A 12,488-nucleotide genomic window follows, 5' to 3' on the forward strand; every position below is an offset into this window, starting at 1 on the left:
GGTAAATGTGTTGTAAAAAATAAATTTTTAAAAGCAGCATGATAAAAAATAAAGTAAAATTTACGAGCTAGTACGAAAAAAAAATCTAAAAAATTAAAAACAGTCTACAAACTTTAAACAGTTTAAAGTTGGTCACAAATATTTTGTAAATAAAACATTCAGATAAAAAAACAACATTTAAAAAATAAGCTTTTTGTGATAATCTCATTAAATTAATTTAATCTATAATAGAATTTCCAGGATAAAACAAGTAAATTATGCTTCAAACATAGTTAAGAGGTAGAGTTGACTGCTTAATAGAAATTTAACATTTTCAGCTGATACTATCTAACACTGAGTTAATTTCTTTTATATAGCTTTTATTTCTGCGGCTCTTCAGTCTTTTAAAATACAATGAACAATCCAGATTGGAACATTGAACTTCTGTCAGTCGCGTGCAATTCCTACATACCTTTAAATTAAAAAATTATAATCATTTTTACCAGTTACTTCACAATCTCTCAACTCCTACCAACTATATGAAAATTTGTAATTATAACCAGTATTTATACTTCACAGTCATTTCAAAAAGCATTTTTTGTTAAATTAAAAACAATAGCTAATAATATTTAATGGTTGAGCACCTTTAAAAAAATAACTTATAAATTTACTTTGAATATCATTCAACAAAAAATGACGAAATTTAAACAATGAACACTCTTTTAAGAGTTTTTTCAGTTTTTTTTCAACTTTTTGTAGCTGATTTGATAACTTTTCATCTGAATCATTTCAACAGAAAACTTGACAATTTATCAACGAACCTGGTTCAACACGTGTTCTTTTCGCTGCAAGCTCCTGATTGTGCCGTTCAAACTGCTCACCGCGGCTTGCAAAGACCCGGAGTCGCCCGTGCAAACGTGGCACAGCTTCTTCAGCCTCCCCTTCACCACCCGGTGGCACGCCAGGCAGTGCTTGGATTGGAAGAATTGCGATATCGTGGACTGAATGAAGGTTGTTGTTTTAAACAAAGCGCGCGCGTGAGCACATGCGAGCTTTCAAGCACCATTACTTTATGTTGTTTATTATAAAATTAAAAACAAATGATTAAATTCATCTTAAACTTATATTATAAATTATTAATAATTATAAAAAACTTGTAATTTAACTCTAACAAAAAATATACAATTTGCAGTTAATATTATTTTAAATTTTTGATTTTTAGAATTTTTAAACACCGCACAAACAAATATTAAAAAAGTTATCACAAACAAATTTTCCCGCCAACCTTGACCGCCTGGCTCTCGGCGTGGTGGAAGTACGTCATAACTCGGGGGGTTTCCCTGAACCAATCGTAAACGTCGCATCCGGGTATCAGCGACAGCATCCTGTGCAATGCGGGCAGCAGCATCTTTGTGACGTAATAGCGGCCGTTCAAGCGCAGCGTCGGGTCCTTGATCACGTTGCGGGGTTCGCGCACCAGCGTGAAGAGGGGAACCCCGGGCGACCCGCACACCACCACGTACGGGACGTGCTGGCCCGGGTGGTACGAGGACCTGCTGTCCATTGCTTTTCGTTTTCTGTTTCGGGGATTTTTTTTGTGGAAAATTTGTTTGGTACGCTTTGAGGGTGTTTTACTTATTTTTGATTTTTTTACATGTTGAATTTTTTTACACGGACCTTGTCACTTTTTTTATTTGCTTTAAAATAAGTTTTATTATTTTATAATTTTAATTTATAAACCTTTTAGAACGCTTAAAAACTAGTCCTAAAACCAAAAAATCCTTGCAAATATAAATAATAACTTGAGTCATTGAAAAACGCTGATAAAGTTTACACATTTTATTTTACTTTTAAGGTAAAAATTGTAATCTAACCTTGCCAGCACAAGACCAGGTACAATGGCTCCGGGTTTGTAATTATTTATTCCCCTGAATTCCTTGGAAATTATGTACTTTTCAAAGTTCATATTTTCTTGTAGGACTTTTGAACACTGACTTTGTACATAAGCTTTGACCTGAAAATATTATTTTTTATATTATAACTACACTATAAGCGGTAATTCTAATTAGTTTCTAGTTTTACTTTCAGTTTACTTTAAGCAGGATGTTTAAGAGATTTATGTTTTTCAGGCTTAAAGGTTGCTATTCAAAACTATTATCATTATCCTATTTTAATATAAAAATGTTAAAGATTTTAAGTTTTTTTTATCAGCAATTGCTCATAGTTCTTATTTTAACTCTTATACTGAGAACTGCTAACAAGACAACTGGTCTTGATACAAAGTAAACTTCAGTTTGAATTGAACATAGTATTATGGTTTCAAAAAAATAATGAGCTTAAAAACTATAAAAGTATACAACACTAATATATATATGTATATAATGTGGGAACGGGTCAAAATTGCATGGGGGCTCAAAATTGCACATAGATACTTTTGCAAGAAGACAAATTTGCATGAGGACACGAAATTGCACGAGGGGACAAAATTTCACGAAGACAACTTTGCACTAAGGGTAAACTTTGCACGAGTTACAATTTTGCACGGACGGTCATTTTTGCACAAGAGTATAGAAAAAAACTAAATGTTAAATCAAAAAAAAAAAAGAATAGATAAAAAATAATCAAAAAAAATAAAAAGTTACCGATCGAGGGTAAGAGTTAGGAGTATCAGTAATAGTAAAAACAATCTAAATTGATAAAAAAATAAAATTAAAATTAATAAAAAAAAAAAAATCAACCCGTGCAAAACTGTCTCCGTGCAAAATTGTCTGCTCGTACAAAAGTATGTTCGTGCAATTGTGTGCCCTCGTGCAATTTCGTATGCTTGTGCAAATTAGACACCTACCGATATAATGTAATATTTAACCAAACATAGAACCGCACCTCGCCCATGGCCTCCTTGTCGAAGATGAGGCGGAGGACGCGCTCCAGCGTCTCGCTGACGATCAGGCACCCGTCCCGCCGCACCGTCTCGATCCCCTTCGCGTCGAAGGTGGGCTGCGACTGGTCACGTGACTCGTACGCGTACCCCGCGTACCTCTTCTTCGTCTGCAGTATGCACGGGCTGTAGATCTGAAAACAATTTGTTTTTAAGTGAAAATTTAAAAAAAGTTATTTAAATGATCTTTAACAGTTACACAAGTTTTACTGCACGGGCTGTAGATCTGAAAAACTATACAAGTGAGTGTAATAATGCTTTGTTTTGAAGTTAACATTAGTAGATAATTAAATTAAAAGCATTTTAATAGTTACACGAGTTTTAGCGTTGTTCAAAACGTTCTTATATATGTTAAAAAAACATATCATTCAGTTTATCAAAATATTCTTTTTTTTTTACTTTTCGATGATATATGAAAAAGTATATTTATTTACTTTGCATCACAGTTCATAAAGGTTTGAAAAACTAAACTTAAAATTCAACACTTTGAAGTTTTATATTTTAAATTTAGACTACCTTAATCCTCTAAAATATCTACAAATATTTTTTAAAGGTTACATAAGTATATAAACTGTTTTTAACATGGCGAAAACTAATGTACAAAACTGTTTACTTTTGCAAGTTTGTGCTTGCAAATTATCTAATTATCTAATTGTGTATCATTTTTAGTAGTGTTTGCATCAATTAAAGCTTTTACCGTCATAAAAAACAAAAAATATTGTTATTCGTTCTTAAATCGTTAAATTTAAACTTATTTGCCAAGCATTTATACTGTATAAAGGTACAACAAAACTTGTTAATTTTTGTTTTTATTAAAAATACTATTTTTAAAATTTTTTTTTATATTGTTTTTCTATATGGTATTGCTATTTTCAACAAGAAAAAAATTAAACTGATAGTTTAAGTGAATAGATAAAAATAGGTTTACATTAAATAAGTTATAGTAGACATTTTTTTTAATGTCTCAAAAAGTCAGAATTCCGCAAACGATTGATGAAAAGCTAACACAAATACATCAACAACTTTTAAAACAGCAAGAATACGTGGAAAAAATTGCCGGAAATTGTCTGAAATTAAAATACTACAAAGCAGTGGTGAAATTTTAAACAATAAAAATGGTATTGTAGCTAAACGCCTAAGTAAGTTATTAAATAACTTAGATATTTGTTTTTTTATATTTTATAATAATAAAGAAAACTTTTAAATAACTTTATATTTTATATTAAGAAAAACAGCTAAAACTTTTATTTAATGTTAATTCTTCTAGCATATAACGAGCTAACTGGTGTAAAAGCCCCAACAAACGAAAAGGACTTACAAGTTTCAAGTAGTTAGTTAATAACTTTGATATTTTATTAATAAGGTCAATCAGTAACTATTATTTTGAAACTAATATTATAAAATAAATACACAAATCTTTAAGGAAACAATTAAATAACTTTTGTATAAAAAACGTAAGGTTTAAACTCAAATTATTAAAAAAAAGATTGGTAAGTATAAAAAGTATTGAAAAACAAAATATTATTGTTTTGTTTCATTTTTTAACTTTTGAAAAAAGATTAAAAGAATACTAGTTTATATAACATGTTTCAAACAATAAATTAAATTAATCTGTAAAAAAAACAAGATTAGTTTCTATAAAAGCTGATTTAATAAAAAGTGACATGATTAATAGAAATGAAACAAAAAAAACTTACAATTTAAGAGTCAATAAAATATTTTTTTTTTTGACACATAGATATTTAATACTCTATAAAAAAACTCTAGGAAAGTCAATTGCAAAGCCACAGAAGATTTCAAACGCCCAAACCAAAAGAAAAATTCAAAATACAAAAGAAGACAGTAAAAGTTTTTCTTCAAACAGACTCCCACTAAATGCTGACAACTCAAAACTCACGGACACGCCTCCCACGAGTTCAAATTCTCAAACACAAAACTCGCCAGGTCCCAGCGTCGCCAAAGATACTGACTCAATGGACGTTTCTACCAACGAGATAAAATCACAGGGATCGTCACTGAGCAACGACGCTGAATTCCTGTTGGCTCGTTTCTTTCTCGAAAACACCGACCCCACCCACGCCGACGTCAAGCTCTTGTCCGAAGCGACCGGGACGAGCGAAACGTCGGTGAGGAGCTGGTTGCGCGAACAAGAGCTGAAGAGGAGCGGCAACTGCGCACTGAGCGCAAACCAGGTTCCGTTGGCCATTTTGCGCTTCAACTCGAACCCGAAACCTGCGCTGGCCGAGTACGAGGTTTTGAGCGGCGAGCTGGGAGCGGAAAGGCTGGCGGTCTTTCTGTTTTTCAGAACCAGAAGGAACAACCTCGGGATGAGCAGCTCGAGCAGGTACTCGTTTGCATGCAGCGGAAAGAAAAGAGAAAAGCTGGAAGAGTCTTATGGAAAGTACTGCAACGGCAAACGGCTGTCAGTTGAAAAACTGATAGAGGTGGCAAAGGAAATCGGTGTTGACGAGCTAAAAGTAGAAAACTATTTCCGCAACAAAATGGTGAACTTTCGTAAAGAAAAAATGCTGCAAAATAATAGCGGAACAAAGACAGCAAATAAGTTTCAAGGTCTTCCAAACACTGCACTTAATTCAAATGTTCAAAGTTTGTTGGGTAATGAACCTTCGACTTTAGTAATTACTAGCGCACCCAATCAAATACTTCAAAATCAACCAATTATAAATAGTGGACCAAATTACACTTTAAATCCTTACAACACACACATAACAAATCAAATTTACAGTAACTGGATTGCTAATAACTACTATCATCAAAATTTAAAAAAATACTTTAACTTTTTGAATCAGTTGAACCGAGCATCATTATACAGTCTGCTGTCTCGAGACAGGTCAAATTCAAACGGCCAGCACTCGCAAAACGTGAGAAATTACCAACAACTCGGTGAAAGTGACGGTAACAGCCAAGTCAAAAGTAACCAAGCGTCTTCAAGTGGACAAGCCGAGCAAAATCAACCATCTGCACCCAATACTGACGATTGTGGTTCAGGTCACAACAGATCGAATCCAACTAACTCGCACAACAAAGCGAGAGGAGTTACTTGTGATGGAAATGACATGGAAAATCAAGTGGATGCAGAGTCTAATATTGATAAGCTAAAGCGATTCGTTAAAGATTTTAAGTATGCGTGAAGCAGTAAAAAAAAATATGTTTATTTTTTTATAAAAGTATGCTTGTTCTGACATAAACTGTTTTGTATTCTTGCTGCATAGTTGTAACATTGTAAATATATAACAGTTCTATAAAAAAAAAGAAAATAATAAAAAATATATTATTTAATCATATTCTTATGCATCATTCAATTTATTTTTACGTTAAAAAATAAAGTATCTTAACGTTTTTGTGTTCAACTTATAATTAAAAGTATTTTGTTTAGTAAAACAAAAACATTGTAATGTGTTTCAATTTTATTACTGACTAAGTTTTTTATGCCAGAAAATATTTGTTATGCAAGACTAGTTCCTATAGTATACATTGTTCTAAAAAGTTAAAAGTTATAATACATTTTATTACATTATAGAACTGTAATTGATATAATTGAGTCTGTTCAAATGACTCATTGCGACAGAAGACAGTTCGAATTATTTTGTGCAAAAGCGTACAATTAAGTTTCTAAAAAATATTGTATTTAGGCTAAGTTTTATCTAATTTTTATATGGCAAAAGTAAAAAAAAAAGATGTCATTTTAAGCATTTTATACCAACTCGATAAATAAAAACCATAAACAAAAAAAATTATTCATTTTAACTAAAAAACAACATGAAACTTTTAAATTATTGATAAGAAAATATTGCTAAAAAATCTTTTTAACTGACTAACTTTTTCAAACTTGAGCTTCACCGGATGAGGGTTCATTTCGGTTATTTCCCCGATCATCTCCATGGCGACGTCGAACGCCTGCTGCTTGGTGACTCCCGGCTGCATGGCAACGAACAAGCTGTCGGTGTCGCCGTACACCACTCTCGCTTGCCACCGGTGGTAGTTCTTGTTGACGTGCTCGATGGCGCGCTCCAGTGTCCGACGCGCCGTCTCGATTATGCTGTCGCCGATCTTTGAAAGTTTTTGTTTCGGGGGATTTAGCAAAATCTTTAAAATCATTAATAGAAAAGTATATGATGTACATGCGTTAAATTGTTAAGCAACTGTTAAAATTGAAATATTAAACAATTGGAAGCAAACAAAGTAGCTTAAATAACCTCAAGATGTAAAACAGTAAATAAAACACAGTAATCAATAGCACAAAATTTTGAAAACAATTTTAATAAACTGTTCCATAACAACTTGAAACAGCTTAAATAAAAAACTTAGCCGACCGCAATCAAATACTGAAACAATTATTTTTGTTCACCTCAGCGCAGGGCATTCTTCCCGAGAAGCTGGCAGCAGTGTATCCGAACGTGACGTTGGCAATGAGCTTCAGTCCCAGCTGCCTGTGATGCAACTGCTTCTTTATGACGTCATCGTCGCCGCACTCTTTCATCACCTTTGTTATTTAATTATCATCAAGTGCTCAACATGTCAGATAGTTGGAACATTCTCTTTTTTAAAATTTATTGACATTGTGCATTAACACACCAGGAAGAAAAACACTTTTTGATTACTTGTATTAATTAGTTCGGTTGTTTAAACAACATCTACGTTAAATATGAAAATAATTTATTTTTTATACAAAACTAGGACTGTTTAAAACCATATATCTTTAAAAGCCTGGTGCAGCCTGGTATAAAGTTCACTGTTTTAAAAATTAAACATTTCTTTTAAACCTTTTTAGTCATGACGCGGGCGTTGAGTATCTCCTTGAGCATTTTCGGCAGTATGCCGCCTCTGACGCGCTTCGTGACGAAACAGACCCCGTTCGGCGACACCGTGACGTCATCGCTCTCGATCAACTTCAGCAAGTGCTTCTTGTTGACGTATTGCGACGAGCAACCGAACTGAAAAGTGTCGTTTCTGTTCAGAGAAATGTAAATTAGTCACAATTTATGGGTAAATATTCCGTCTTATTTGAAAATATTAGTATCTGAAATTTTTAAATTTGTCCTCTGAAAAAAAACCATTGGATTCGTTGTATTAGCTTTTATTGATTTTTAGTGAAGATTTTTAGTCACAAAAGTATGTAATTTGACAGTAGATTGTTACTTTTTTATGTGCATAACTCAGCTTGAAAATATTAAGTCTTTAAACTACTAAACATTCAGTTAAAAACCTCAAGAAAAGTTAACTTTGTAAAATTTCATATATTAACTACCAAAGCATTTTCTTACAATACAAAAACTTAATTTTCAAATATCAAACAACTGACTGGTACAATTGATCCAGTCTACCGAGGCATGTCGAGTAGCAGTAGTTGTACGCGATCATTACGGAAGGGTACAAGCTTTGAAAGTCCAAAACAACAACGTTTTCATGGTACAATCTTCAAGTTGTAATATTTAAGTTTAAAATTTTTGATATATTAATATTTATATAGTATATTTTGTTAAGAAGGAAATGAATTAACAAAACTGATTTGTTGTACTAATTTATGTCCTATATTTTCCAATTAATTTTAAAATTGATCTTATCTTTCTTAATCTATCAAGTGTTTAGACTTTGACTCAAATTGTTATGTGTTATTTAATAGATTAAATTATACTTAAAGTTTTAACTAAAAGAGCTTAAAATACCAATAAAAGATTTAAATTTGTCAGCTTTTTTTCATATCATGTAACTCGATACCACAGTCGATTTAATCTTATCGAGCTCATCAAACTTGTTTTAATATCAAACGCACCTCGACTGCGGTTCGAATATCAGAGGCACCGATTCCGGGGCTCGCTGTCCGGCCCTCTGCAAAGTGCTTGGACTGAGGGCCACGTAGTTGGCCCGCCTCGTGTGCCGCAGCATCATGCTTTCCACCTGGAACAAGTATCAGTGCAATATACAAAATATATTGAAAGAGTATCAGTGATTCTAAAACACTAAAAATTATAAAGTGTAACAAGCTGGGGGGCTAGTATACTCAACAATTTATAATTATAGTATTATATACTGTATTTAATACTCACATTAATTGAGTAACAGCTGTAAAACAGTACTTTAAATACATATTTCACTACCATTTCTTGTAACAAACATTGACCATTTGCAAACTAATTTGTGCAGTATTTATGCACTTGCTTTTTAGCTTTTCTGAAGTAAAAAACCAGTTTTATATAAAATTAATGAGACTTGAATAATTGTAACTTTGACAAAAAAAGCACAACTTGTGTTTTGATGTTTTAAATTAAATTTTTTTATTAAATTTCAACAAACTTTAAACTGGGAGCCTCTGGTGAACACTTCCTCGAACTGAATTCCGTAAATCCTGCTGAATTCCGACGCCTTCTTCACAACGTCCAGCCTTTGCATCAGCAGCACGTTTCCTCTGGCGCGCGACTTGTAGTAATCAATCAACCGCGACAGCTTGCGATCGCTCAACCGCGAACATTTCCCGCCGTTTTGCTGCGAGCGGCGGAACCACGTGTTGAGGACGGGCTGGGAGTAGTGGGGCGTTTTGGTTCGCAGCAGCGCATTCAGCACCGTCTCGTAATCGTAGCATCGCAACCTCAGATCGCCGTCGTGCTTGTAAACGCGCCACAGGTTCAAAACGACGCGACCTGATTTGAATAAAATATGTTTGGAGCTTTTGTTGTCTCAAACATTGAGCTAATTTCAACAAAAAACAAACTGAAGTTATGAAAAACTTGTTGAAGAGAATGTTTAATAATTTAAAGTATGCATGTTTTTGTCAAAATTGGTTTGAAACTAAAAACTTTATGTATACCGTTGCATTATTTATTTGTTGCTAGTACAAAAGTTAAAGCAAAATGGTTTAACAAGACTATTACGCGAAAAAGTTATTTTACATTCAATGCCTAAACTAAAACTTCCACTTCACACCAACCATTCAACCAGGTTGAACTTAGAAACTTCTTATTCATGAATTTAATTGACCTTAAATTTCAAATCCAAACCAACCGTTCAACCTGGTGGCGACGTTGCCGCTCAGCTCGTACCTGTTCTCGTAGCTCCGCTTCGCCACCTGGTGGGGAACCCTGGACACCTCCCGCCTCATGTCCAGGTTGTACACCTGACCCCTCGTCATCACGTACCCCCACGACCCCCTCTCCACGTCGTGGCCCACCAACAAGTCGGGGTCGTGGTCCTGGACAAGCGTGACAAAGTACCTGATCATCTCCAGCTCCGTCGCAAAAGCCACGACGCCCTTGATTTGTTTTTAGGTAAGAAGAACTTTGGGGAGAAAATACGAGTTTATGTTTTCTACTTAAAGTTTAAAATTAAAAGAAAAAACATTTAATTCAACTTTTTTAATTCTTAAAAAATAACTTCTAAAGCTTAACCAAGCACACATTAAACCTCGATGTTGTTCTGGGTGACCATCAGGACGCTTTCCTCGACTGGCCGGTCGTCCACGTGGACCGAGTAGAAAATTCCTCGTATCTGGTCGACGTCCGGATCGGGCATCAAGTCCTGCCTCGAAGCGCAGTGCAGTTCCAAAGAGAAGATCTTGATGTAGTTGTCGACGCGGTTGGCTTTCTCCTGCGACAGAATAAGTGAGCTCTCGTTTGAAATTTTCCTTTGGTTTTCCTTCACTTTCTCCGCGCTGCCGGCCGTTGACTTTTTTTCTTCGAAATACTCTTTCACTTGCCGGTAGCTCGGCGGTTGCTCGATCGGGCCCACAGTGTACGTTGCGTTGGGGTCGAGCAACATTTCTTCGTTCAGGGGCTTTTTGTACATTTCCGCCGCGCGAACGATCATGTCCGGGTCGTCGGGGAAGTTTCTCATCACCTGCAGTTCGCGGTTGCGTTCGATGGCGTCCGGAAAACATTTGGATTTCATTTTTTCAGGTTTCGTCTTGCCGATGACCGTGGACGTGATCGGGTCGGAATGCAGCAGGATGTTTTTCGTGTACCTGTGTTGAAAGTAATATTTTACACAGAATAATTATAGTCATAGTTTTTGGTTTTTATTTGTTAATTATAGCTATTTTGAAAATGAGTAAATTATGCCGAAACGCATGAATAGCATTTATTTAAACACAAAAACTGACCTGCACCTGTTAAAGTTTATGTTCAAAGTTAACGCACCTCAACCAGTGATATATTATAAAAACAACATGATATTTTTAACTATTTATATCGTCTAACTAACTCTTCGACTTCGTTGTAAGTGGGCGGCCGCAAACCAACAACCAGGTCGAATATTTCTTCCTCGTCTTCATCCTTCGAAGTATCCTGCTGCTGGCTGCTTGCGAGAAGAGCCACCTGCTGGCTGTTTTGAACGGACGATGAACACGACGCGTTGAGCAAGCTGCAGGTGCCAAGTGAACTTTGCAAGTCAAGAGCGTACTCGTGGTTGTCTGCGATTAATACAGATTAATACAGTTGTCTGCTTGTAAGTCGGTTTAGTTGATAAAAAAATGTTGAGCTAAAACAAATTGTTTATTATCACTTGAGTTTGAATGAAGTCTGCTTAATAAGTAAAAACAAACTCTTTGTTGTTAAATTTAACAGAAGTTGCAAACAGTTACGAATAGTACGATTAACATAAGGCTTGTAATTGTAATTCAATTTAGTTGATAAAAATATGTTAAGCTGAAACAAAGTGTTTATTACCACCTGAGTTTGAATGAAATCTACTTGATAAGTAAAATAAACTCTTTGTTGTTAAGTTCAACAGAAGTTGCAAACAGTCACGAATAGTACGATTAACATAAGGCTTGTAATTGTAATTCAACTTAGTTGATAAAAATATGTTAAGCTGAAACAAAGTGTTTATTACCACCTGAGTTTGAAAAAAATCTATCTAATAAGTAAAAATAAACTCTTTGTTGTTAAGTTCAACAGAAGTTGCAAATAGTTACGAATAGTACGATTAATATTTAGGCTCGTAATTATAAGTCAGTTTAATTGAATATAAAAAACTTGTACGTTATAAAAACTTATTTTTTACCTAAATATACTCAAGCTTTCGGTAGACATAAGTAAAAACACATTTTTATGGACAATTTCACTTATAGAGTTTGGTATATGTGATCATTGCCTAAGCGAATGAAACACAGTGTTGAGCAATAAACTATGAGTTTAAAGTTGTCTCATTAATATTAAAATTAACTACAGTTGTAAAAAGTTCCAACTGGTTATCTATGGAAAAATTGAACACAGCTTTTTAATAATGATTGTACTGGATTTTGTATTTTAAACTTCCTGTTGAAAAAAATTAACTAGACCAACTGCTAAGATTGTTTTTCAAAAACTAAAAACTTCTAATTTAGAAGTTCTTATAAAACCGAAAGACACTGTAAAGGAAAACTTTTGAAATAAATAGTTTCTAAAAAGACCAAGGCTTTAAATCTTTACAACTACTCTTATACTTTAAGTTTTACCAAAAACTAGTTTAACATGATTGTAACAAACATCTTTATGGTATGAAAACTTTACTTTAATACTAGATCCTTTCAAGGCTCAATAAATATTTATAGTTCAACTATATCTAAAATATTCAATTC

General features: G+C 34.0%; 1 protein-coding gene across 1 annotated transcript in view; it reads right to left on the minus strand.

Annotated features, from left to right (window-relative positions):
• Window positions 1-313: 313 nt before the first annotated feature.
• LOC145843115 (DNA polymerase zeta catalytic subunit-like) overlaps window positions 314-12,488 on the minus strand; it is a 20,471-nt gene continuing 8,296 nt past the window's right edge. The window contains exons 7-21 of the mRNA XM_082950577.1: window positions 12,117-12,123; window positions 11,132-11,339; window positions 10,337-10,892; window positions 9,938-10,184; window positions 9,233-9,576; window positions 8,712-8,836; window positions 8,241-8,354; window positions 7,702-7,888; window positions 7,287-7,421; window positions 6,758-6,988; window positions 2,863-3,051; window positions 1,854-1,993; window positions 1,265-1,556; window positions 801-980; window positions 314-451 (exon numbers count right to left, since the gene is read on the minus strand). Of these exons, the coding sequence (XP_082806703.1) occupies window positions 314-451; window positions 801-980; window positions 1,265-1,556; window positions 1,854-1,993; window positions 2,863-3,051; window positions 6,758-6,988; window positions 7,287-7,421; window positions 7,702-7,888; window positions 8,241-8,354; window positions 8,712-8,836; window positions 9,233-9,576; window positions 9,938-10,184; window positions 10,337-10,892; window positions 11,132-11,339; window positions 12,117-12,123 (3,093 nt within the window). The remainder of the gene's footprint in view (window positions 452-800; window positions 981-1,264; window positions 1,557-1,853; window positions 1,994-2,862; window positions 3,052-6,757; window positions 6,989-7,286; window positions 7,422-7,701; window positions 7,889-8,240; window positions 8,355-8,711; window positions 8,837-9,232; window positions 9,577-9,937; window positions 10,185-10,336; window positions 10,893-11,131; window positions 11,340-12,116; window positions 12,124-12,488) is intronic.

This window comes from Thalia democratica, chromosome 8 (assembly GCF_965202585.1).
Source record: "Thalia democratica chromosome 8, ktThaDemo2.hap1.1, whole genome shotgun sequence".
Classification (NCBI taxonomy): domain Eukaryota; kingdom Metazoa; phylum Chordata; class Thaliacea; order Salpida; family Salpidae; genus Thalia; species Thalia democratica.